We start from the raw sequence: 27,966 nt of genomic DNA on the forward strand, positions 1-27,966 counted from the left end.
CCTTCTCCCTTCGAAATGTGAACATTTACGAGGCAAACGATGCGATGATTTGACGAAGGAGTAGATATTTTTACCACTACAATAAACATGAGAGCTTCCTTAATGAAAACATATCTATTAAACTGTGATGAGGGGGTGAAACAAGGCCAAATAACCTCAAACGCTTTCTCTTCCATACACCATCAAATCCATCATTGTGTTCCTAACTTTCTACCTAAACACTGCTAGAGTTATGTTTGAGTGCGTGCCTTTGAACAAGATTTGAAGGGCAGATATTACTGAGCATTGTGATTTTTTTATTTTTATTTGAATGAGCATTGTCATTAAAATCAGTTCAATTCAGATCAGAAAAGCATTCAAAGTCTTAAAGGGATTAGATGAGTTTAAAGTCAACGATCGGCTGTGCTTGCTCTGTGCCTTTCTCTTCACGTTTTAACATGTTCAGTCATGGTTGTTCCTCTTTCTCAGAATATCATACTGCACAGCAGACAAGATGCACGACAAAGTGTTCGCCTACATCGTCCAGAGCCAACAGAACGAGACTCTACAGTGTCATGCCTACCTCTGCACAAAGAGGAAAGTGGTACGTGAATACATGTTTGCGTGTTGGGCTCTGCATGTATTACTGGACAATGCACTGAATAAATAGAGCAACTCAGTGGGGCATTTCCTCACTGGCTTATTGCTCACCCCTGTTAAGTCCCAGCATGCACGCTTGACTACATGTCGGCACTTAATCTCACTTAATTTACTCTGCAAAACTGTGTTTATAGCTTGCTGCCCATGTAGTCCTGTGACTCTAGCGGTGCAGAGTTGAAGCAATTACCAATGAGGAGATAAACAGTGTCCCATTATATCTGAGTGTCTCATAATATTTAGCATCGGCAAGTTGTTCACACTGTATGGTATGCATGAGCTTTCAGCCTGACCCAAGTAGAGTGCCAGAATGAGCGAGGAGGAGGAGAGAGGGCGAAGCCCTGTTCCCTCTTCTACATTCCTCTCTCTCTCTGTCTCTCTCTCTCTCTCTCTCTCTCTGTCTCTCTCTCTGTCTCTCTCTCTGTCTCTGTCTCTCTGTCTCTCTGTCTCTCTGTCTCTCTGTCTCTGTCTCTGTCTCTGTCTCTGTCTCTGTCTCTGTCTTTCCCCAGGGGTTGGCCTCTCCTTCCTTCTCCCCCTCCGTGGTTGTTTTGTACTGACCTAAAGGCCCCGTATCCTCCCATCAACACAAACAGCAGCTAGCCCTGGAGACGACACCGCGTCCTCCCAGTCGGCCGTGCCGCCTCCTCCTGTTTGTTTTGGTTGTTCGTGCATATCTTGCATTTGTGATTCATTTTCTCCCCCCTCCGCACTCTCTCCACCTCCCTCTCTACCAGGCTCAGGCGGTGACGCTCACAGTGGCCCAGGCTTTCCGGGTGGCGTTTGAGTTCTGGCAGGCTGCCAAGGAAGGTACGCACTGTTGCATACCCCCCCCCCCCCCCCCCCCCCCCACTGCGAGGACATGAGAAAAGCTACCGATATCTGGTGCTCGCTGAACATAACCATTTCTATCCCTTGTCTTCTTCTAAACCCAGCTCCACCCTCTCTCTCTCTCTCTCTCTCTCGCTCTCGCTCTCTCTCGCTCTCGCTCTCTGTTTCTCTCTGTCATTCTATTTTCTCCTGCGAGGCTTTGCATTTCTTTAACCCTTTAACTCCCTCTACAGAGCCACTGTTGTTTCATGTCTCCTGATTTATTCTTTCTGACAATTGTAGCATTTAGTGGCCAAACAATGAGCCCCTCTCTCTCGCTCACAATGTGTAATGTTTTCTTTATCAATCCTCGGCGACAAACAGTGAATTCCTGTGTGTGTCCATGGACATAGCCTTGACCCCCACGCCCCACTCCCCTACCACTCTCTCTAGCCCCCTCCCAACCGCATCCCAGGCAATGCCGGAGGCGTGATTATCGGCTGCTCTCCTTCCACTGTTCTGTCTCCGTCTCTTTACCTTTCTCTCCTTTCACTGCTCTCTCTTTCCCTTCCTCTTGCTCTCCTTTCACTGTTCTGTCTCGCTCTCTGTCTCTATCTCTTTCAGTTTCTATTTCTCCCGGTCTCTGTCTCTTCTCTCGGTATCTGTCTCTTCCTCTCCCTTTCTCTTTGCCTTCCTACCTCTCTTGCTGCCATGCCCAGCCTGCCACACACACACAGTCCTGGCTGAGTAAGGAAGAGCAGACATTCGCTCTATAGATCCTCCTCCCTGCCCCCCCCCCCATTACCACAAAAAATGCCCCCACAACCCCCCTTCTCCCACTGGCATTAGGCTGGAAATGGGTCCATCAGATGACCCTCTGATGCCCTTGTCCCGGGGGGGCGGGAGGGGCGGGAGGGGCGTCACGATGCATCACGATAGACGACGAGGTAAATGCCTGCCAGAGGATTCTGCTTCTGCAGTCATTTTTCAACGGCTTATCTGCTGCTGGGAGCCGTTCACCGCGGGCAGGGGGGGAAACAGGTCACCTGAGGACAAAGAATGAAAACGACAACCTTCTGCTTAAGGAGCTCTACAGTTCTATTATAAAGACTTGTTGATTCAATCTCCCTGATGTACGTGACAAGCTAGTGCATATTCTGCATGCACATTAACCCAGACAGACAGACAGACAGACAGACAGACAGACAGACAGACAGACAGACAGACAGACAGACAGACAGACAGACAGACAGACAGACAGACAGACAGACAGACAGACAGACAGACAGACAGACAGACAGACAGACAGACAGACAGACAGACAGACAGACAGACAGACAGACAGACAGACAGACAGACAGACAGACAGACAGACAGACAGACAGACAGACAGACAGACAGACAGACAGACAGACAGACAGACAGACAGACAGACAGACAGACAGACAGACAGACAGACAGACAGACAGACAGACAGACAGACAGACAGACAGACAGACAGACAGACAGACAGACAGACAGACAGACAGACAGACAGACAGACAGACAGACAGACAGACAGACAGACAGACAGACAGACAGACAGACAGACAGACAGACAGACAGACAGACAGACAGACAGACAGACAGACAGACAGACAGACAGACAGACAGACAGACAGACAGACAGACAGACAGACAGACAGACAGACAGACAGACAGACAGACAGACAGACAGACAGACAGACAGACAGACAGACAGACAGACAGACAGACAGACAGACAGACAGACAGACAGACAGACAGACAGACAGACAGACAGACAGACAGACAGACAGACAGACAGACAGACAGACAGACAGACAGACAGACAGACAGACAGACAGACAGACAGACAGACAGACAGACAGACAGACAGACAGACAGACAGACAGACAGACAGACAGACAGACAGACAGACAGACAGACAGACAGACAGACAGACAGACAGACAGACAGACAGACAGACAGACAGACAGACAGACAGACAGACAGACAGACAGACAGACAGACAGACAGACAGACAGACAGACAGACAGACAGACAGACAGACAGACAGACAGACAGACAGACAGACAGACAGACAGACAGACAGACAGACAGACAGACAGACAGACAGACAGACAGACAGACAGACAGACAGACAGACAGACAGACAGACAGACAGACAGACAGACAGACAGACAGACAGACAGACAGACAGACAGACAGACAGACAGACAGACAGACAGACAGACAGACAGACAGACAGACAGACAGACAGACAGACAGACAGACAGACAGACAGACAGACAGACAGACAGACAGACAGACAGACAGACAGACAGACAGACAGACAGACAGACAGACAGACAGACAGACAGACAGACAGACAGACAGACAGACAGACAGACAGACAGACAGACAGACAGACAGACAGACAGACAGACAGACAGACAGACAGACAGACAGACAGACAGACAGACAGACAGACAGACAGACAGACAGACAGACAGACAGACAGACAGACAGACAGACAGACAGACAGACAGACAGACAGACAGACAGACAGACAGACAGACAGACAGACAGACAGACAGACAGACAGACAGACAGACAGACAGACAGACAGACAGACAGACAGACAGACAGACAGACAGACAGACAGACAGACAGACAGACAGACAGACAGACAGACAGACAGACAGACAGACAGACAGACAGACAGACAGACAGACAGACAGACAGACAGACAGACAGACAGACAGACAGACAGACAGACAGACAGACAGACAGACAGACAGACAGACAGACAGACAGACAGACAGACAGACAGACAGACAGACAGACAGACAGACAGACAGACAGACAGACAGACAGACAGACAGACAGACAGACAGACAGACAGACAGACAGACAGACAGACAGACAGACAGACAGACAGACAGACAGACAGACAGACAGACAGACAGACAGACAGACAGACAGACAGACAGACAGACAGACAGACAGACAGACAGACAGACAGACAGACAGACAGACAGACAGACAGACAGACAGACAGACAGACAGACAGACAGACAGACAGACAGACAGACAGACAGACAGACAGACAGACAGACAGACAGACAGACAGACAGACAGACAGACAGACAGACAGACAGACAGACAGACAGACAGACAGACAGACAGACAGACAGACAGACAGACAGACAGACAGACAGACAGACAGACAGACAGACAGACAGACAGACAGACAGACAGACAGACAGACAGACAGACAGACAGACAGACAGACAGACAGACAGACAGACAGACAGACAGACAGACAGACAGACAGACAGACAGACAGACAGACAGACAGACAGACAGACAGACAGACAGACAGACAGACAGACAGACAGACAGACAGACAGACAGACAGACAGACAGACAGACAGACAGACAGACAGACAGACAGACAGACAGACAGACAGACAGACAGACAGACAGACAGACAGACAGACAGACAGACAGACAGACAGACAGACAGACAGACAGACAGACAGACAGACAGACAGACAGACAGACAGACAGACAGACAGACAGACAGACAGACAGACAGACAGACAGACAGACAGACAGACAGACAGACAGACAGACAGACAGACAGACAGACAGACAGACAGACAGACAGACAGACAGACAGACAGACAGACAGACAGACAGACAGACAGACAGACAGACAGACAGACAGACAGACAGACAGACAGACAGACAGACAGACAGACAGACAGACAGACAGACAGACAGACAGACAGACAGACAGACAGACAGACAGACAGACAGACAGACAGACAGACAGACAGACAGACAGACAGACAGACAGACAGACAGACAGACAGACAGACAGACAGACAGACAGACAGACAGACAGACAGACAGACAGACAGACAGACAGACAGACAGACAGACAGACAGACAGACAGACAGACAGACAGACAGACAGACAGACAGACAGACAGACAGACAGACAGACAGACAGACAGACAGACAGACAGACAGACAGACAGACAGACAGACAGACAGACAGACAGACAGACAGACAGACAGACAGACAGACAGACAGACAGACAGACAGACAGACAGACAGACAGACAGACAGACAGACAGACAGACAGACAGACAGACAGACAGACAGACAGACAGACAGACAGACAGACAGACAGACAGACAGACAGACAGACAGACAGACAGACAGACAGACAGACAGACAGACAGACAGACAGACAGACAGACAGACAGACAGACAGACAGACAGACAGACAGACAGACAGACAGACAGACAGACAGACAGACAGACAGACAGACAGACAGACAGACAGACAGACAGACAGACAGACAGACAGACAGACAGACAGACAGACAGACAGACAGACAGACAGACAGACAGACAGACAGACAGACAGACAGACAGACAGACAGACAGACAGACAGACAGACAGACAGACAGACAGACAGACAGACAGACAGACAGACAGACAGACAGACAGACAGACAGACAGACAGACAGACAGACAGACAGACAGACAGACAGACAGACAGACAGACAGACAGACAGACAGACAGACAGACAGACAGACAGACAGACAGACAGACAGACAGACAGACAGACAGACAGACAGACAGACAGACAGACAGACAGACAGACAGACAGACAGACAGACAGACAGACAGACAGACAGACAGACAGACAGACAGACAGACAGACAGACAGACAGACAGACAAAAGGGGAAGAAACCGACAAAACATCGACAAAAGCATGTCCACGTGGATCAGGGTAGTTAACCCCGTAGCAACAGCCCCGTCCAGGCAGTGGGTGAGGCATAGCCTGGGTGAACGCCGTGCCTTCATCGTGTTCAAAGGCATCATCTGGGTGTCCCCAGGGGAGGGCAGGTAAGGCTCGCCTCACGGCAGGGCGCGGCTGGGGGGCTGTGTGTTAGGAGGACGGGGGTTCAGTCGGGTGTAAAGCGTTAGTACCTCATTGACCGCCTGCGCCCCGTGAGCCCAGCTTTTGTTCCTCAACCTCGATGTGAAGCTAACGCAACACATTAGAATTGCTAAAAGGACGACCGCGTCCGAGCTTCTCCTTTTTTCTCTCGGTCTTTCCTTCTCCTTCTACCACTCAGCAGGAAACGCATGTAATTCACGCCTGCTTGTGCGGCTCGCATGTTAATGAAGGCACCTCCGGTCATGGGATGTGGCAGAGGGAGACTTTACCTTCATCTCCAGGTGGTTCCCTGCATAATAAACCTGCCTCTGTGTTACAAGTGTTTGCATGTGCGTGTCCTGTGGCCGTTGTGGCATACAGACCTTTGCTGCTTCTGCTGTCGTGGTTATTGTTTGCATCACCTTTAAATTCCCCCTGTTCTGCCGCGGTTTCGTGTTGCTCTTGAATGTACAAACCCCTCCAACCACCCTACCCCCACTCGGGGAGCCCCTCCTCCAGCCGTGTGTATTGCATGCCCGTGATGGAGGCGTGTGGGGTGGGGGTTCGAGATGGAGACGGGGGGGATGGGAACCAGAGGTGGCCATGGGCAGGAGAGCATGGAGAAGAGAAGGGGGGAGGGAGAGCGAATGAGGGAAAGGAAAGTGTGTGTGTGTGTGTGTGTGTGTGTGTGTGTGTGTGTGTGTGTGTGTGTGTGTGTGTGTGTGTGTGTGTGTGTGTGTGTGTGTGTGTGTGTGTGTGTGTGTGTTGGTGAGCTTATACACAAGAAAGCACCCATTCTCTGACAGCCCCCAGTGTCAATGATCCTGTCTTGGTTAGAAAGTGACGAATGGCAGGCAGGCATATTTATTCAGATACACACACACATGCCAGGACCAAGAAATGCAAATATTCTCCACATCCATCCCCATTTTATTAGCCCCAGATATATTTTTTGCGCAACAAGCCCCTTTTGGTAACTTTGATAATTTGAGCCTTTTGCATTGTATCGGCTTTCTGCTTTATTGCCTTTTGAGTTGGATATCAAAGCACGGCAAATTGTACAGCCTTCTCTGCTTCCCTCCCCCCGCTCTGCTTCAATCACCTTTGTCCCTGCGTTCCCCCCGCCGTTGCCTTCTACTTTCCTCTCTACCCACCGTTCCATAGCCTTTATCTCTTCACACAGCTAAGCCTGGGAACATCATATATTCTTTGAACAAGGCTCTATGTTAGCGGGGGTTCAACGTAATATTGACTGTGTTGTTTGGGGGTGTGTGTGTGTGTGTGTGTGTGTGTGTGTGGGGGGGGGGGGGGGGGGGGAGCGGTTGTCAGTCTGGGAGTCTGTCTAGGGCAAGTATATATCACTCAAAAAGAACTTGTAGTGTTCTCTTGTGCTGGAGAGCAGGAAGAAGCGAGCAGGTGAGGGGAAGCAGCTCTGATTCTACTTGACATGAGTTAGGAGACCCCAGAGGGGGGGAAGAAAGGAGCGCCTTTCAGTGTCGAGCAGATCATACCTGCAAAAGCATCCACCCCCTGTCCCCCCCCCCCCCCAGCTCGTCAGGCTAGATCCCGCCCCCTATCCCCCTAGACCAGGTTTACTCTGCACGCGTCTGGAACATATCTGTAGACAAGAGCTGCCATTGTACAGGCAGTGTGGGTGGGTAAGTCACACCATTGGCTGTCAACTGACGCTTTTGTTGACTGAGCCGTTTGGTAGCCGGACTCCAGGGAGAGAACAGAGTGTCCAGGGGTTTCATAATAGAGCCATTGCTAAGCTACCACAGCTCTCCTTGGGAGTGGGAAGACTAAAAATAGAAGCTGTTTATTAGGGTATTGAAGTATTATTATTATGATTGTTGTTATTATTATTATTATTATTATTATTATTATTATTATTATTATTATACGGGTAATACAAAAGCAGTTCTGTTCAAGTTTGTTATTTTGTTAAGCATCAGATCCAGAAGAACTGTTTTCGGGAAAGCACAATGCCAAGGGACGGTGAATGGGAACTGGGCTTTAGCTTCTGTTTTGATATTAATATAAGGCAATATTGGAGAATATACTTTCAGTGAAGAAATGTTAATACTCTCGGCAATGTAATGTGTGTCTTTGCTGTGTGCGGGTTTGAATGAACCAAATTGCATTTGTGCGCATACAAAAAAGCTTTTGCCATTGACGATGGCAGCATCCACACATTTCATTTTTTTGCTTGGAAACTGATAAGGAACTCAGAAGCAGCAATGAGCGTGAAAGGGAAGCAAAACACCTTCCATTACGTAGAAAAATATTGTATATTAGTCCTATGCCAGGAAGAATTATGATATCACATTGATTGCTACAAAAAACTAATTGCAGTGGTACACTGTTCCACTGCAATTTTCAGCCAGCATTCTGCGTTTGCCTTTGGTTGCTGATTGAATTGAGAGCTTTAAATTCATGTTTTTCCTCAATATAACGGTGACATTGTTTTCCAGAGTAAACCCATTCAGTTATCCTTCGGCAAAAGCACCTCAACAAATGTCACTTTCAACTATAGTTTATTCCTTGCTGCGGTTATTAAAAACCCTTTCGTTTTTACCCCCCTCTCGTTCAATCTCATCACCCCCGCGGCCCTCTCCAATGGCCCCCCTCCCCCAGAGAAGGAAAAGAGGGTGAAGTCTGGCTCGGACGGGGAGGGCGTAGGAAACTCCCAGTCGGAGAGCTTGGCCAGCCTGGCCAGTCTGAAGGGAGGAGGTGAGTCACTGTCGCCACTCGCCCATCGTCACATCCCCCCTTCTCTCCCGTCGTCCACTACCCTGCCACAGCTGCTGCAGCCTCCAGTAATGACAGAGGATGGCTAGGGGGATGGTGGAAGGGGTACAAACAATTTTTTTCCGCCGTATGTTCGATGCTGCCCTACTTTAGTACACTCGATGTTGGCTTGACGATGGCTATTCCAAAGACCCTCCTCCTTCCATAGAAACAAGTTGCAGTCGTACAGTACACTGTGGTGTATTTCTGGGGTCCCTTACACGGAAGTTACCTTCAGGTATTTGTGCAACGTCATGCAGCCGACAGCATAAAACACTGGCTTGTTATCGCGGTCCTAAAACATACAAACAACAAAGAGGCACATTCGTCTGGCGTGGTTCCTGTTCCACAGGATGCCGGAAGCAGGCGGATTCCAGGCTGATGACATGTGAGCACTTTCCCCTGAGGGTCGCTAATGATCCAGGCATCAAGGCATCCAGGCATCCCCACGTTATAATCCCCATTATATCTGCCCAGCGAACGATGGAATCAGTTGCGTTCAGATGATAAGCAACCTTTATCTAGTGTCATACCGACTAGATAGGGGCGGGGAGGATGGTGGGATTAAATGGAGAAGATAAGGCATATTACCATGAGAAGAGATTTAAATCCCAAACCCAATTTTCTGTGATGACTGATAATAAAGGACCCTGCATTAGCAAGCCAAGAACTGTAAAGCAGGTCTGAAAAAGAGTGTTATTGAAACCTGGCAGCTTAGTAACATATGTCCCCTTCTCCCCAGCCAAGTGTCTTTCAGCCAGTGTATGATCTCGGAGATCTTTTTGGGGGTGGTTTCCCGGGTTGCAGTGCTTGACTGTTTACTTTGCCGGATAATCTCTAGTGAGGGGACCAAACACACTGGCAGCACAGAGCAGGCACTGGCATCGTCCTGCTAGCAAAACGGCTCAGAAGCACGCTTGGCTCTTTATCAGACCACCCCTGGTACTGCAGCGGGTTGAAGGGCAGGGCGTTCGGAAGGCTTTAGAATGGGATCAAAATGGGGATTCAAATATTGCCATGTTCTTTTTTTCTCTCCATCATTTCATGTGATTTTAATACTTGATCGGGGGACAGTTGGGTAAATGCATCCGATAGCGGTGTTTGAACACCCTTCACTCGTCAGATAGGATTCAGCTTCCTGTGGTGGACTATCAGTGTCATGGGGCTGGCATTGTCAGAGACCACTCAGCTGTATCCTTGAGACACGATACCTTCGTCCGCAGTTCGTGCACATCCATACATGTATTGCTTTTTGGCCCCAGAATACACAGACGACTGTGCTCTGGGCATTGGTGTCTTCAGGGACTTGGCATTCCTTCGACCTGAAACCTGAACCTGTAACACACACACACACATGCACACACACTGAGTCACGCTGCTAAGCCCTGCTAGTCACAAGCACAAGCGTACACACGTACCCATTCTTTTTTAGGAAGAGCAGACACTCACCCCAATGGTTAAGAAGTAAACCTTTGTTGTGCTTCAGTAGTTACTATACTATACTATACTATACCGTCTTTTTGATTTGATCTTCCTGATCTAGCTGACGAAGCGGCGCATTTTCTGGATGCACATTAACGTATATAGCACCCACACAAACACTATATCCACACCCTATTAAACTGCTGTGATTCCTTCTATTAGACAGAAGTCCCATTAGCACCCATCGGTGTGTGTTCAGATGCATGAGTCACCGGCATGCTCCATGACCCACTCATCATTAGGGGACAGCCAACAGATGGCCGTGTTGATTAAACATTAGCGGCATAATAAGGAGGACCGCGGCCTAATGAATGTCGTAATGGCCTGTGTCCATTAATGCCCGTTTTACTTTTTAATTGGTGTGCCGTTTACAACAAGAGCCCACCAAAGGCTCCCCGAGGGGTGATGTATCCTCTGAATATGACCGTTCTCCCTGTCTCTGCTACCTCCAACGCCACGCAAAAAGCATCAAAGGGAGTGGTGTGTCCCCTCTGAACAAGTGGTTTAATTTCCTAGAGCCTCACATTTCTTGCGACTCCTCTGTTGTGTGGTCCGTGCGTCTCTGCTGCAGAAGTGGCCACAGGGGAACTGCTGGACCTGGCTGACGGAGCCAAAGGGGTGCTGGCCCACTCTGGGATCATCCAGGGAGAGCCAGACCCCTTTCTGGCACACAGGCGCGCAATGGAGAACAACAATACTGTATGGGTAAGACACAGGCCAAGTCAATTATCAAACAAATGCACACACATACCTGCCGTAAACGTTGGAGACTGTGCGTGAGAGGGTGTTGGTGTGCATCTTGCATTCATGTGTGTGAGACTGTGGGGTTGAGTGCACAAGAGAGAGGTAGATCCAGGTGACCAGCCCAGCCCCCCCACTCGTGTGTGTGTGTGTGTGTGTGTTCTCATCTACATTGTTATTGTAGTTATAGTAAGATGGATGTTTGGTATGCACCCACGCTAGTGATTTGACTTCCCATTGCTCAAAGCCTGCACTTAGTTTCCCCCCCGAGCACAGATGTAAAAACACAGCCGCTCAGTCTTAAAGACGACATTGACTTATACCTCCCCATTAACCGGAATAAACACTGTTTACTCTCTGCTTGCCTGCAGCCTCTGAATCCTAATTGTTATCGTGTGTTTCATCCTGCAGGAGCTGGAGGACGGACTGGATGAGGCGTTCTCAAGGTGAGGAAGGGGTTTATTTTGTTTGATTCCTGGTTCCCCGCCTCCCTATAGCCGGGCTTTGGCCCCACACTCACTTTCCCCGGTTCTGGGAAACGCCCTCCCCTGCTTTTTTGGGCACTTCTCATTATAGAGAACTGCCTACCTCAGAGAGGCTCAGTTTACAGGCCTCAACACTGCGGTCCCGTTCTGAGTCACACTGAGACACACACACACACACACACACACACACACACACACACACACACACACACACACACACACACACACACACACACACACACACACACACAGAGACAGAGACAGACAGGAACATATCTGCTTACCATCTTCTCACCCCCCCACCCTGTTCAGAGACTCACCAGAATCACTGAAGCGTGCCAGAAATATCATTGCAGGAAGTCTGGTTGCAGACGAGTCGAGGGACGTTTCCACTAATGTTGGGTTTGATGAAATCGCACACGCTTTTGTTGCTTCATTTTTGCCTGTGTGGCAAATGCATCAAACGGCGACACAAGACGAAAATCCTTCACTGTGACCACTAGGATCGTCTCAATTTTCTATCGATTATCCAGCCAAATGATTCGCACTTGACCTCCGACAGAGATGCGTGAGGAGACCCTGTAACCGCGTGTTGCTGCATTCCACTGGACTTCTCCTCAGACTCGCTCATTAGACCGCCGTCTCCCCACTGGTCTGCCTTCTTCTACCACAACCTCTTTTTCATTATTACAGAATCCACGTTTGATTACACGTTGATTACATTTGATTACAGAGACGCCTCTGTAATCAAATGCTTTAGAAGGCCATTTTGGCCCCGTTCATCCCCCCAACACACACAAACAAGCGCAAGCACATACACACTATGTAATTAACAAGGACCCAAAGCAGCTCCATGCTGAATCTCTGAAGCTTAGGGATGATTAAGTCAGAGAATGTGACTGGACTTTGACCGCAAAAGGGATCTCATTTGCATATTCATGATGGCTGGCTTTCGAGAAGGAAGTGGTCTGTAGAAAGCTTCAAAAGTCAAAGTGTAGATTACTAACTCACTAACTGTTTGGCCTCACAGGACCGTCTAGAATCCCTTAATGTGCAACAAAAACCAACCGAGGCCATGCGTGTGAGGTCAAAGACGGAATTATGCTCAAAAATACGTGGTCATTACATCTCCCTGACACCTTATTATCCCAGAATGGCCTACTAGTACCCACATGATGTTGATCACGTCACAACTCAACACAATTTGCACGCTTCACTGCAGAGACGATGAGCACCATAGATAGCAGTGTTTTATTGGTGGTTTTTATATTTGCCGTAACATCCCCTCAGAGAGAATTAGAGACGGAGGAGGCAATGTCCTCGGAACGGACAGACGACCGCCATTAAATAGTTGGCAGATCACCGTGTGTGAAACGCTGTTTGGCCTTTACAACCTGCAGGGCTCTTCTTCCTGTAAACAACGTGAAAGGCAGCACAGGCTGGCACAAGGGACAAGCCCTCTAAGGACAAATGCTTCTCTTCTTGCTCATCAGCAGTGTCAGGATTAATGATGTAATACTCAAGGGATAGAATCAAGATAGCGCTTTCATTTTGATGTCTTTTTTAATTTATTTTTTCTAACGCTTTGTTTCTAAATCCTTTTTTCCCCTCGTTTGGACCGACTGCCTCCCTGTGTTTCATGGTTTAACTCCAATGCTGATTTTTTGCTAAATATCAGACTGGAGCGCCATCTTCTGGCTGACGATCGTCCATGCATGTGCCAACGGTTCTTGGCGTTGCCTTCCTTTATCAAGCGATTCGGACTTGTGTGCAGAAATCCTGTCAATCAATAAGCTACACTAACAAGAAATACTACAACTATTCATAGTTTGACTATATGCTGTGGTCCCCTCGTTTTAACGTAGACAATCTCCTGCCTGACGTGTGATGTTTCCTTTGCATCCCCAGCCGCAGTCTGGATAGTTTTGATTCCTACTCAGGTAACAATGTCTTTCAGCAGTACTAGTGACAGCTACCAACCCATTTCCCTCAGTCCAACAACCATCCATCCTCCCCTTTAACAAAAGATGTGTCACCCCGATTGTGTGTTCATCCGTCCAGAGTCCCGTTATCGAACCAAAGCATCGGAGCAAGCATGTAATTGTTTCTATGTGTGTGCACCTTGACATGGCCTAGAGAAAAGAGGTCTGGTCCATCACTGTGCATTGCGAGACAAGTCAGTTTCTGCCATCTCACTCGGTTTCAATGTGTAGTGTTTGTGCAGCTATTCATGTGTTGCTGTTAGTCTCTGAGATTTGGGTCTCTTTGGGTCATCATTATCACCACACCATCGCCGTGAAGGTTCTCCTCTCCTTCCTCTCCACACTTTCCCTCATCAGCAGCTAAAGTAGTATCGCAGTCTCAATGCATTTCCCCCTTCACACATGCATCATTTCGTGATATTCATTGTGATGTGTTCTGTTACTAAGGCCTATATAAAAATAAAAGAGAGAATCCAAGTCAGGCCATTTTATGATTATGCTACATGTGACGTATGACAGGTACGCCTTTCCTCTGTTCCTCTTCAGGCTCGCTGAGTCTCGCACTAACCCCCAGGTCCTGGACATTGGGGTAAATCCTCAGGACATCCACACTGAAGAGTGCCTGTCCCTCAGCCAATGGGACCAAGCAGAACCAGAACCCCCCGAACAAAAGGACACTTGCAGCTTCTGAATGGAGGCCGGTGCTGCAGAGAAAAAGAATGGAGGTGGACAGGGAGCGGGGGTTGGGGGTGTAGATGTTGAAGACTGTGTGAGTGAAACTCTAAGAGACAAACATGCTGCGCACTAAAGACATTAGGAAAGGAACATAGCGGACACTTGCATTGATGACCACCTTCTCCCACAGTGCCAAGTCTTCTTAGAGGCGCCATCTTGTGGCCATGAGTGGTAAAGCACACAGAGGTAATGGAAAGGCTAAATAAGCCACTGGCTCACAGAGCAGACCAAAGCAATACAAAGAAAATTCTCCCTTTTTTATATATACTAAAATAATACCAATGCATTCAATTGATGTTTGTTACAGTCAGTGTAATATCGTTTTTGTCTTTGTTTACCCACTGTATGTTGTCATGTCATTTATTTGAAATGTATGTATTTCTGTATGTGGCATTCAAGTCTTTGTGTACATTTATATGTGTAAACTGAATTTTATCATTGGAGATGGACTATAAGGGTTAGTTATGCACATTTTTATTAAATAACAATGGCAAAGTAAGGTGCTACGAATATGTTGCAAGGTTTCCATAAGTTAATAATAAATGGATAAGAGGGACAAACTAACTGGTCAAGGTGTCCAGTCTTATTTAATTCAAAATGGAGATATATTAAGTTCAGCGTTGTATGAACTTCAAGGTCATAGCCTTTGATCAGGTGGAAATAAAGGCTTTAACATGTGTGTGTACCTGTATGTTGGCTTTTGGCTAATATAAAAGACATAACAAAGAATAACAGACAAGATGACAATCTTTTTTTTTTTTATAGTGCAAAATCAATTTTTGCATTCCATGTGTCCCACTATGAAGCATATGTAATGGAAAGTTACTTTCAGGCTGAACTCCATGGGTATTGTACAATATACTGTACCAGTATGTGAAAGTATTTAATTGCAATGATCTGGTCTATTCTCTTCTCTGCAGGGTTATTGGTCCCACAAATACATTTTGTTAATGTTTGCAAATAACTTCATTGAGTAATTATTTACATACACCTTATTAAAATCCCAATTCTGTGTAATTTCTTCCTTGTATGGACATAAATGTTTGGTCATGTTGGGTCTACACTGTTTTATACTCAAGCCAAAGCATTTAAAACTGCTGTGATCTTTTTATGTGTCAAAACCTTTTTCTATCACAACTAAATGTTGTTTTTAATGCTGTAATCGCAGTCTTCTGTGAACAGAACAATTAATCCTCGCTAATGAAGGAATGCCCATTGCCCACCCTCCTTGGAGTTCCGGAGCGGCAATCCATATCAACCCACATCTCATCTGCCTCTCGTAATTCAAACCATCAAGAAAGATTGATTCAGCTTTCAGCAATATTTCTGTTCCTTCCCAACCCAGTAAAACATCTGCAACTTAAAAGGTGTGTGTTGAACACTTATCTAGAATTCCATGTAGGCTATTATCGGTTGTGAAATCTTGAATTTTCCAACTCCCACAGGTTTTTGGATATTGATCTATCAGTCAATACTGCATAACTCAATGCATTGACTGATAGAATATGACAATATCGCATATGCTATTATTAATCAGATGAGAAAAATAACTCAAAATAGAGGCTAGTGAAGGCAGATGAAAAAAATGCTGTAAACAACTTGCCGATATTCCCCATAGATGTGATATTGCCACGTCTAAAGGTCAGTGATTTAGGGTATGGTTGGTTGAAGTTACTAAACCAACACTAAAATATATAGGTGTGACTTAAATTGACTTCAACCAAAAAAGAGGATATCCTTTATAAGTAAATCTGTGCCATCGGATTTTGCAAATAAAAGGCCATTGAATTCTAAGCACTGAATATTTATGCATTGAAATAAGGTTTCTGGATTTTTTGCCTATGAATTTAACTCTTTAACTCTTATAATTTAACTGCAAAATTCAATGTCGGAAAGTTCCGTGTTAACATCCGGGGACCCAAGGAATAGCAATCGATCCTAGATTGCGGTCAAGCAAGGAAGGCGGGAATAAGATTCTCGATTCTTCTTTTTTGGTACAAACGTAAATTCTAAACAGCATTTTACACAGTAGCCTATAATAGGAAATGCTCAAAGGTAAATCAACGTCATTAAACACTGACTAGCTTTTTATGGGGAGAGAAGCAACGGTGGTTGACCTCACTAAACGCCCTATCCATTGTATCGGTCGGTAAAATGCTAATCAAATCAAATCAAATGTATTTATTAAGCACATTAAATAACAAGGTGAGGGGGGGGGGGGGGGGATCTTATGTTTTATTTATGTTTTCGTTATAATGCACACTGATTTTTAGTTTTTTTACTGCAGTATGAAGTAAACGATGAACTAATGCCTGTATGTGAAGTGTGTGTGTGATTGCAGTGACTTGGCTGGATTTACATGCAACGTAAGAGTAATTGTAGTGGGTCAAGGAGCCCAATTTATTAGGGCACCAATTTCAGTCCCTCCAGAAAAACGCGATTATGCATAATAACGATTGCATAATTCAACGCATAATCAACCAAAGTCTGCATATTCATGCGGGGGTGGCATTTTTTTCAAATATGCCGCACTTTCACTCCATAAATTGCGAGTACCGCGCAAAATATGGGGGGCTAGCATGATCTCATAATCCCTGCATTTTCGTTGCAAAAAAGTCACATGTATCTTAGCAGAAAGTTTAAAAATGTTGCGTTTACTTCACAAAAGAGCACCACCATTGTGCCCCTCCCCATTGTGCCCCTCCCTAAGAAAAAACACCATAACCTGCCTAAATGACTATCGTCCCATCGCACTCACTTCAATTGTGATGAAGTGTTTTGAGAGGATAATCATGTCCCACATTAAAAAGATCATCCCGGATACCCTGGACCCCCTACAGTTTGAATACCGTCGGAACCGGTCCACTGATGACGCAGTAAACACCGCCATCCACACAGCTCTCACACATCTGGAGAACAAGGACACGTATGTTCGAATGTTGTTTATCGACTACAGCTCAGCATTCAACACGGTCCTCCCAACCAGACTGGCTGAGAAGCTCCTCATCCTCGGACTGACACCGTCCCTCTGCAGCTGGGTTCTGGATTTCCTCACAGACAGACCCCAGACAGTCAGAGTTGGTACCCGGACATCAGGCACAAGGACAGTGAGCACAGGGACCCCCCAGGGCTGTGTGCTGAGTCCGCTGCTGTACACCCTCTTCACCTACGACTTTGCCTCCACCCAGCGCAACACCACCATCATCAAGTTTGCAGATGACACCACAGTCATCGGACTAATCACTGGAGGGTTGGAGACAGACTACAGGGAGGAGGTGGCTCAGCTGGTGTCCTGGTGCCACACAAATAATCTCTCCTTAAACACAGAGAAGACTAAGTTGAGTTGATTATAAGTTGAGTTGATTATCGACCCAAGGAAGAGGAGAGACCAGCACAGTCCATTACACATCAGCGAGACTCAGGTAGAGAGGGTGAAAACCTTTAAATTCCTCGGCACCTACATCAGCGAGGACCTCTCCTGGTCTCATAACACCCAGCACATTGCCAAGAAGTCTCAGCAGCGGCTGTACTTCTTAAGAAAGCTGAGGAAATTTGGACTGTCATCCAAACTCCTCAGCAACTTCTACAGGTGTACAGTGGAGAGCCTCCTGAGCAACTCCATCACAGTGTGGTTTGGAAACTGCACGGTACAGGAAAGGAAGGCTCTCCAACGTGTGATTAAAACTGCCCAATACATCTGTGGAGCAGCCTTCCCATCACTTCAAGACATTTACAACACCCGGGTTACAAAGAGGGCACACAACATAGCCAAGGACAAACACCCCCAGGCCCCAGCACACACTGTTCACACTGCGACCATCTGGCTGACGCTACAGGAGCGTGAAGGCCAGAACAACCAGACTTAAAAACATTTTTTATCCACAGGCCATCAGGCTGCTGAATGACTCTCTCAAACACTGATGACACCCTGTATTTGCACTATATTCAATACTAACTGTATTTAATTTCAACTGTGAGCTTCATTTGCACTATGTAGGCCTACTTATGTACTAATAATATTCAATATCCATGTATATATTCAAAAACGTCTATATTTCAAGGCCTTCAGGGCCTTCTGCTGTATGCGAACATTGCACATGCTATACAGCACCTTATATTTAACAGTTTTTGTTTAACTAAATTCTGCTCTTTGTACGGATATTTTTAGTAGTTTCGTTTATTTATCTACTTTACTTTAAATGTATTGTGTTAAGGGAACTTGCAAATTAAGAATTGCATTGCCCAGTGCAAACTATGTTTCCATTGTGTATCACAATAAACGATCTTGTATCTTGTATCCATTTCCCCTTGTTGCCATGGGAACGTTATGAAGTGACGTAATTACGCGACGTGAACGTCATCGAAAAGCCGAAAATTTTCGCAAATTCCCGCAAATTACTGGCAAAAAATCCAGATACGTTATTTCAATGCATAAATATTTAGTGCTTAGAATTCAATGGCTTTTTATTTTCAAAAATCCGATGGCACAGATTTACTTCCATAATCCTTCCTTTCAGTTTTCCCTGGGAAAGACAATCAACCAATCAATTGAATTACCGTCCAGACGGTCATGCGCAACAGGTGTCTACAAATATTTGAACCCTCAAGCGCGTGCCTGAGAAAACTTCGGAGACTAGCCGTTGCGTAGCACTTACTGATACTCTTTTGTTTGCGGTAAGATTACTTTCCGGCTTGTTTTTCAAGTGTTTATCCGAAATAAGTACCGTAAATAAGGTTATTGTGGATTTTAAAATGTAATAAAGTCGAAATAATTTACATTTACTTTGAGCTAGCCGACAGCGCATATATTGGGGCTAATTCTAGCCCCCACCGAGTCCCCCTGGGCAAATATCAGATTTACGTAACTTCTTCTTTCTTGTGACAAATGTACATATTGTTAGTCGCGATCAAAGCGTCTTCTAAATTCCCTAAATGTAAATGTGGTCTCTAGGCCTATGTGCCTCGAACATATGCGGCGCTCTGCCGCTCTTCGTCCACATTACAATTTATTTTTACAACTAATCCAAGTTTAATTGATCTAATATCTGAGTAATCGAGAGGATTATCTCAAGCTTGATTTTAATAATTCCTAGCGGAAGCTAAACGTTCTCTTTCCTCCCACAGAAATGAAGAAGGCCCAAGAGGGCAGCCTGGCTCGTTTTAGGGACATCCCCAGTCCTTTCTCAGAAATGGTGAAGAAGAACATTGCACTTAAACGGAGGTTGGATGATTCGTGTCTGGACGACTCAATCGAGACACCAGCAAAAAAGCCCTGCATCCCAAGTACCGCCTCGCCAGATCTTGGTCTTGGGTGCGATTCATTCAATGTGGACACCCCAGAAATTGTTTTCCAGCAAGTGCCATTAAAGAGACAAAGGGCCATTAGAAGACTAACTGAGCATGGTCTTACTGGTTTAAAGGCTCATTTGAATTTATCTTCATCTTCTGAGACCTCAGATGGGACTCCACCAATTGATGTTGTCTCAAAGACAAACAGCCGTCCGTCATCATCATACACCGTGAACCGTGGCAATGTGTTTGACTTCCATATTGACAACATCTTGTGTCTGAGCCCCATCACCTGCGACGCAGGACAAGCCACCGGCGCGGCGGCCAATTATGTCAAGGGCTGCCTGTGTCACAGGAGCCACGGCCCGCCGGCTCTGAATGCACCAGCAGGGCAACAGAGCGGAGCGGGAGTGAGGGAGGAAGAGCCCAGTGCAAACAGGAGTGAAGGGAAGAGGACAAGCAATGGTGCCGCCGCTGCTGTACAAGTTAATGGTGGTCAGCTCTCTCACGGCCCCCTTCCATTCCTGGGGGAGGTAGGTGGCTCCTCTCAGCCTCTGTTGGAGCCCCTCAAACTCCGCCAGGTCCACGCAGCCTCCCTTGAGGAGAACCAGGCTGTGAGAGCGGGGTTGGGTACCAACAGCGCTCCATCGGCTCCCAGTCGGGCTGTTGTAGAAGCCTTGGATGTCAAGGTCGAGATGGTCTGCGATGCGCCACTGTTTGAGTCGACCATATGTGAGAGTGCGGCCCTTGAAGAGGCGCACACGGCGGAGAACAGCTTTGAGGACTCCTTGCCACTCAAAGTACAGGTTGGTTGTACCTTCTGTAATCGCAAAATGTGTCTTGATGTATGGTGGTGTCAACGCTTTTGGACATTTACCTGGTTGTGGTTCTTGTTTGTTTCTTTTACTTGTACCATGTAGGTGAAATCCTTGGTGGTTGTGAAGAACAGACATGCCTCCCGGGAAACCGCCCAAGCACTAAGGAGAAGGTGTGTGAGTGTGCGGGTGTGTGGAGAGAACAGTGCATCAAGTTGATGGAAGAAACTAGTAGGTCTAATTGTTGCTTCTCTCCCATAGGCCAATGCCTTTCCATAGTGAATGGGATTGGCACCAAAAAAAGCGTCTGTACATGGAGTCTATCGACACACACACCCAGGAGAATTCTTATCAAGGTAACAACAAGTCTCGTGAGTTAACTTGAAACTATTTTGTAAAAGAATATGATCCTCAAGGTATCATCAATTTGATCTCATCAATGTGGTCCAGCTGTAGCTTGCAACCATCCATCTTCCATTGAATGGTCCCTCAGCTGCAGTTCTGTCAATGCTATGAGGTTCATGACCTGACAGACGACACTCTGGGTTCAGGTACCGCCGTGACCGAGATGCTGCACCTGAGGAGCGCTTTGGGTGAGAAGCTAGGCCCACAGTGGCAACATCCATCGGATCTCACCACAAGGTAACCTGTGTGTGTGTGACTTTGAGTGGCTGCTCATGATTTCCATTCGATATTGTTAAACTAAACGTTGTCTAATTTCGCAATTTGTTTTATTGTTTTGAATTATAAAAAAAAAAGTTGCATAGAATATCAGAACAGGCAATTTAATACTTCATTGTGCCCCCACAAGGGGGCGGCGCCGCCTTGTAAACCCCTTACCGTATGTCCACACCAGCAGCGTCAAAGACGCTTTGGTCGCTCACAAAGTTTCGCTGCGAATATTTCTGTTCGCTTTGGACGCTCAAGTCGCTCATGACGTACAATTCAATTATGCAGACGCATTTAAAGGAGCCGTATGCGTTTAGTACAGACAGCCATATCAAAGAGTGAACTCCCATACACTTTGGCCATATTGCCGAGACGGTTTTGCTTGTTGGATAAAGTGCTTCGACAACAGTGAACAGTGGCTAATTACAACCGAGAACAAAAAACCCTGCGTGCTGTAGTAGGCTAGTTAAAATATGTTTCAATGATCTCCATCTGCACTCATTCGTCGCACTCAAAACAAATAGACATTGGCGCACATGGCTAATTTGCATACGTGCACAGGACTGGTTGGCTCCGCAAAGCAAATAATGGAACATATCTATCTATCTATCAACGCGTGTCTATTTTTAATGTGATGTATTGTGTGTATGTGCAGTCAGACTTGTTCTGTGTGGTCTTGTAGGCTACTGTCCTGTGTGGGCCGAACCACCTAAATGGATTCCCGACGATTTGTGTCGTTTGGTATTAATAAAGACTTGACTAGGCTATCTATCTATCTAGACTATTTAATTAAGAATTATTCACCTCAGGCTCCGTGAATAGTGGGGAATAGAGGGATAAAAGACAAGAGATATATTGTCATTTCCCTCATCTTGTCGATTAGTTTGTTTATGTGACGATTTCAAAAACTTTTTGGGTTTTGTTTAAAGCATGCTACACGCGATTGGTTGGTTAGATTAGTGGCATGGAAAGCAAATGAAAATGATTCCCGCTTAAATACGAACGTTCTAGATGTATAAATACTCCCGCTTATCATCACTTGGTATCCAAACCACTATGGCGTTTCGATCTCTGAACTGAAAAAGGGTTGGGTCGTACAACACCGGGTGCCCAGTTACAGCCGCGATTAATAGTTCAGCCGACATTTTGTTCAGTGAGTGAATAAAGGTAGGTAGGAACCAAAGTGCCTGCCGATGTTCCCTGGGATCCACGCAAGCGAAGAGCGTCTACATTCCGATTGGCTGTCAGTGTTTGGCCGCTGAAGCGCGTCAGTCATTTGCATAAAGTTAAAACGTTTTCAACTTTTTTTTGACGCTCTGGTCGCTCAACTTTGGCCGCTGGTAGCGTTGGTCGCTTTGGTCGCTCTTGCCCATAGAAAGTGAATGACTTCCGGCGATTTAGTCGCTCAATTCGCTTCTGGTGTGGACGTACAGTTACAAACCATAGTGGTACAGACGTCATAGGTATCTTTTGTGAAATTGAACACATACTCAAAAAAATCATAATTACATGAATGAGTGTTGGCGGCCATTGTTGAAATTAATTAGAACCTGGCAAACGCGTCACATTGCTTTGCGTCACATATTTAGTGGTAGGCTGCTCTCAAAAGAAATATAGTTTAGATGCATAATTGTGTTGGTGCATTACAAGGGCTTGTATCGTTGAGCTGCCATTTTAGTGTGAAAATGCTTGTTGTTCTTAGAAACCATCAAAAACGGTTTGGGAACAGCCAGGGACCTCGGATGTCTCTGGCTGAATGGAAGGCCCAGAGCTCCAGAACCCACCAGGGCTTCTCCATGGTCCCACAGATATTTCAGAGGGGTCCAATCCGCTGAGGCTGAAACGCAAGTTTGTTACTATAAAGATTGGTAAAAAAAACAAGACAGTGCTATTGTTCTGCCTGTGCCCACTGCTGTTCTTTAATTGAAGTTTCCTTTAATTGTTGTTAAATGTCCACTGTGTTTGTTGTACATTTTTCATGTGATATTTTTTGTCATTTGACTTTTTTTGCATTGTTGTAATATTTATAGTTAATTTGCATGTTTTGATCAATTGTCGTTGATCAGTTTCCAAGTCTATTTCTTAACCTGTGTGATTCTATACATGTACTTCTTTTCTGACTGCAGTGACTATTTGTTGGAAAGTATTTGTTTTGTTTGTGAAATATAAAGTAATTAGTTGGCACTCTACACCTGCATTTTTGATACATAAAAAAATGGCCTACTCAGGCCCCAAGTATGACGTGTCTTGTGACATTTCATTGAGCTGTTCCTGTACAGCTGTGACACTGTTTGTGTAATGCAGTGTAGGACCTCACTCTCAATGCTTAAATAAGCCAATACCGAGTCCCATTTATTTTACTCAGCATTTTGTTTTTGTGACAATTTTCTCCATTCCACCACCATGAAAGTCTTAATGCTCGTTAAATATTTCTTCCCTAGCTACAACTTGCACTTCACCTCACATACGCCCACGGCATGTGACCTCTGGGTCACAAGGGGGAATTTAATATCTTTGCATCACCTCTTGCTCAGTCAAGCATTCACGAAGGTTCAGTATTGTATCGATGCCAGCGTTGGGCAGTGATATGTCGGGTTAGGGTTAGTTATGTTATGTGCAATCCATTGATTTCTTTAAACTTTATAAATCCAGGCACGTTGCCTTAAAGCACTTGCCCGCTCTAGATTAAATGCTGTTTGGAAAGAACCAGTCGAGTGGAATATCGAGAAGGTATCCGAGTTTACTACCTGGTAGATATTGTATAAATCTTTTTTTGATTGGGAAAGTCAGTGGCATATTCATTCATCAACATAATTGCATTGTGGTTGTATTCAGTATGTTTTCGATGACATAGTTTAGTTTTTTGATCACATGAACACATGTTGGATCTTGGGAGTAAAAATTAAAGATTATATTTTTATTACATTTTCAAGCATACATAAGTAAGCATACACCATATTCTTCATTAGGGAAATTGTGAAACCTTGTACATAACAATTGAACCGTGCTAGCCCTCTGTAAGCATTGACTACTATATGCTTTATGAACGCAAAATAAACAAGATGGCACTGACAAAGCAGCCTGCTGAACCATGCGTTAAAGATGTTGCTAATTAGAAAAGGAAAAACAATATGGCCAGCCTCGTTATTGTAATGTTGACTTGCATTTTCCAGGCATGTTTAATCCTCACATTTTATTTCAGTACATAATGTATTGGAATATTTTGAAACGGCCAATGATCTTAAGGCTCAATGCAAGCTAAACTGATAGATTTCTAATAACAGCTGGACCATTCCAAAACTGGAGAAAGGGTCATCGTTTTAAAAAACAGTGGCTTAACATCTCCAGGCTAAAGTGGATGTTTAACTTTAACAGACTTCACAATAAGTTGGTTTAGAAAATGGTTTGTATTCCCTCTATATGGATGACGGCTTATACCATTTCTGGTATAATTATAATAAACTGTTGAAAAGATATATGGGACATTAAGGTCGGACACAGCTTTCTTCCATAGATCCACATGTGAATTAATAAATCTTCTTTATGCTGAATAGCATCCTACACTATGGAAACTTCATAGTAATGTTAATGACTGCTGACACAAAGTCTTTAAAGACCTCCAAAATTGGTGATAAATAATATATATTTACAGTAGCATCTGAGCTATATTAAATAAAATGTGTATAATACAGTAATTAACAATGTTTGTAAGAAAGTCTTTGCATAAATGATCATACAAGTACAATTTAAACAGTTTAAAATGGAGGTGAATACACATGGCCTAAAGGGAAAATCCAAAGTGGAAATTGATTATCACCATGTTAAGACACAATAGGAAAGGCAATTCTCCACGGGAGGACTGTCATTATCGGTTACACTGCCGGTCGATGGATATTGATTGAGCAAGCTACCGTGGTGTTATGGAAAAAAGGTTTCCCATCCACTGAGGTCCTGATGATCATGGCTCAGAGGCAGAACGCTGCTCTGAGACTTTCTGAGCAGCCATAATGTCTATGTCTGGCTATTGGTCTGTTGGTTGTGGTTGAACCCTTGTTGATGACGGCTTAGCCTGTCCCTTGCCATCACTCACTGTTAAACCCCTCGTCTTTCTCTGACTGGAAACGTTGCTCATCATGGAAATGGGACGCTTTGAGCTTCTGTACTCATTATACATAGAAGTCGAACAGAGAGAGCATGAAATTGAGGGATAAAAGTCTGCCATTGTGTTAGCCAGGGTTTGGCCACTTTTCAAGACCTATCGCTTGCATGCCCTATTCCCTCATGCTCTCTTTCTCTGTACATGTTGAAAGGGTGCCCATCAATTCGCAAGTGTGCCCAGATTGTGTGTACAGTCAATGCCAAAACTCATATTGACTAACAAAGTATAGATGGGTTGATGTTCACTCACTTTTTCCCCCTCACGATAAGGAATTACATTTCTGCTGTTCATGTCTCTATTCTAACGCACACCAACAACACAACACATTGTGATAGTTACACCGGACAATTGATGATGACGCTGTGATTTATCACCTGAAGCTTCTTTACAGCATAGAGCAAGTTATATTGCCCCAAAACCAAATGCCTCCTAATTTCATCTTCAGCTGTTAACAGGTCCTCTTCGAGAAAAAAAGGGCTGCCAGACATTTTCATTTTTCTTTGCCTTTCATAAATCTCTCCAGCACAACACACAAATTAAACTTAAATGTATTTACACATTAAAATGTCATGCCCGCAAGCCTTCCATGATATATATTGAAGACAAAGTTCCATCGATTTCAGCTCTGCAGTTGCGTAGTGTGTCATAACTCAATGTGCAAGGGTCTCTCTTGTGTCATAGGTTTAAATTCAGTTTGGGAATAGACATTGTTATTTTGACATCTCAAACATTTAAACAATAGGACTTCAAGTGAGGCATTGGGCCGGTTGACATTCCTTCTTCTATCATAAAATGTTTTTAATATATTTTTAAGGCAGTTCTATTGTGTTTTAAGCAGCCCTCAAAAGCACTTCTTATTTATTCTCCTTTGATTTATATATAGCTATAGCTACCTCGTACCCACCACAGCGCATTCAGTAAAATGTAGGGGGAGAAAGGGTTGGTTTGGCCCATTGAATAACTGCACAGCTCAGTCCACTTAATACAGTGCTCCATACATGTGTGGCAAAACTTTGTTCTTTTTTAAATGTTGACCAGTCGAAAAATATATTGGTAGAAGGAAGCCCTTCTTTCTCTGTGACATCTCGGTCCCAGATGTGAAAATGGAGTCTGTTGGTGAAGGTGGAAATGTCTGTGGACTCTTAGAAACATTTAGAATCGATCAAACCGTGGGTAAGGACATCAAGGTCAAACAAACCTGCCCTTGGAAATCGAGGGCCTTTTATTAATCATAAAGAGCGGGCCCCTACATGAGCCCCACAGAGACAGGATTCCCTGAGAGGGGAAAACCATCTGGCAGAAAGACAACATTTCCCAGAAGTTGCAGAGAGGACTAAATGAAAAAAAGATGACGGCAGGGTAAAGAAGAAATAGCACAAGAAATAGCACTGGATGGGTAAGAAAAATAGCATTGTGTACACATCTGAGTGCTGCATCTTCCACCAAACTAGGAAAATCAATAAGAAGAGATCAGGGCGTGAAGGCTGGGGTGGTGGGGCGTTGATTGCCGAGGGGGGGGGAGGGTGGGGGGGGGGAGTCCCCCAAAGAGGACGGGTCTCACTGTTCTGTGCCGCGGCATCTCCAAAAAGGCTGTGTTTGTTGGCTACGTGCAGTAATACGGCGGGTACAGAAACAGGTCCTAAAGGGGGGAGGGTGAAGAGAACGTAGATAGAATTGGTCCCTCGCTCTATCAATCGTTCTCAGTCTCCATGTACAGGTTGGTTGGAGGCTGGGACCTGGGACGTTTGTGGGGCTTGTTGTATCAAGACTCATATCCGTGCCTGCTTGGCCCTTATCTCTGCCGTGGCGGGGAAGCCACTAAGCACCACTGCAACGCCACGGTCAAAGTCTCGCGTGGCGGCAGCCTCTGCTCTCCACCCAACCGCCAGAAGCCAGGCCATGACCAGCAGCCTGTGGAGAGCCGCGCCCCCGCTCCCCTATCGGAGGGGAGGAGCCTCCTCCAACAACGAGTTCCCTCTGCCTCATGGCCAGAAAAAACAAAGAGTGGCGGGCCTGCTTCTGTGCAGGAACACAAAGTCTTTATAAAGAGACGGCGTCCCAGCGGTCACACCTCGATGATGTTGACAGACGGAGTTCTGTTGTTGTTATTGTTGTTCCTGGGATGCTGAAAGGGAAGCGGGAGGTGAGAACTTTGGCAGGCTCTTTTGATTTGGTTTTGTCATTTTGTACATGAACACCGGGGGGCAGTGGAATTTAGATGAGCTGTCATTAGGAGCTGGATATTGGCTAGGTAGAGACACGGGATTTGGATTCAGGTCGGTTTTAGAAAAATGTTTCTTGTCACGTAATTGGATCAGCCTTATTTTCTAAAGGCAGAATATATGACGTAGTGTGAGGCAGATTGAGGAATATTTATTTTATCACTGTCATGAATAATTATGATGCAGA

The 27,966-nt window shown here is 45.6% G+C and overlaps 3 protein-coding genes across 6 annotated transcripts in view; 2 read left to right on the plus strand and 1 right to left on the minus strand.

Moving 5' to 3' along the window:
- Positions 1–15,642, plus strand: part of ldlrap1b (low density lipoprotein receptor adaptor protein 1b) — a 32,664-nt gene extending 17,022 nt beyond the window's left edge. Inside the window, exons 4-10 of one of the 2 annotated variants that reach the window (XM_060052100.1) lie at positions 469–583; positions 1,371–1,443; positions 9,048–9,143; positions 11,254–11,387; positions 11,835–11,869; positions 13,817–13,848; positions 14,437–15,642. In XM_060052100.1, coding sequence (XP_059908083.1) covers positions 469–583; positions 1,371–1,443; positions 9,048–9,143; positions 11,254–11,387; positions 11,835–11,869; positions 13,817–13,848; positions 14,437–14,483 — 532 coding nt within the window. In that variant the 3' untranslated portion in view covers positions 14,484–15,642. The remainder of the gene's footprint in view (positions 1–468; positions 584–1,370; positions 1,444–9,047; positions 9,144–11,253; positions 11,388–11,834; positions 11,870–13,816; positions 13,849–14,436) is intronic. The other variant, XM_060052099.1, reaches the window with a different exon arrangement.
- Positions 15,643–19,194: 3,552 nt separating this feature from the next.
- On the plus strand, positions 19,195–23,616 carry LOC132457767 (uncharacterized). Of its 2 annotated transcripts, none has more exons than XM_060052102.1 (6): positions 19,195–19,299; positions 19,750–20,720; positions 20,835–20,902; positions 20,991–21,100; positions 21,281–21,371; positions 23,101–23,616. In XM_060052102.1, the coding sequence occupies exons 2-6, from the start codon at positions 19,752–19,754 to the stop codon at positions 23,231–23,233; spliced, it is 1,371 nt and encodes a 456-aa protein (XP_059908085.1). In that variant the 5' UTR covers positions 19,195–19,299; positions 19,750–19,751; the 3' UTR covers positions 23,234–23,616. The 2 variants fall into 2 exon arrangements, with proteins under 2 accessions (XP_059908085.1, XP_059908086.1); XM_060052103.1 differs by having other exon boundaries at positions 20,991–21,085.
- Positions 23,617–24,010: 394 nt separating this feature from the next.
- fndc5a (fibronectin type III domain containing 5a) overlaps positions 24,011–27,966 on the minus strand; it is a 34,744-nt gene continuing 30,788 nt past the window's right edge. For both annotated transcript variants that reach the window (XM_060052106.1, XM_060052104.1), the window contains exon 6: positions 24,011–27,682. In XM_060052106.1, the coding sequence (XP_059908089.1) occupies positions 27,623–27,682 (60 nt within the window). In that variant the 3' untranslated portion in view covers positions 24,011–27,622. The remainder of the gene's footprint in view (positions 27,683–27,966) is intronic.

The sequence above is a fragment of the Gadus macrocephalus genome, chromosome 5, assembly GCF_031168955.1.
Source record: "Gadus macrocephalus chromosome 5, ASM3116895v1".
In the NCBI taxonomy this organism is placed as follows: domain Eukaryota; kingdom Metazoa; phylum Chordata; class Actinopteri; order Gadiformes; family Gadidae; genus Gadus; species Gadus macrocephalus.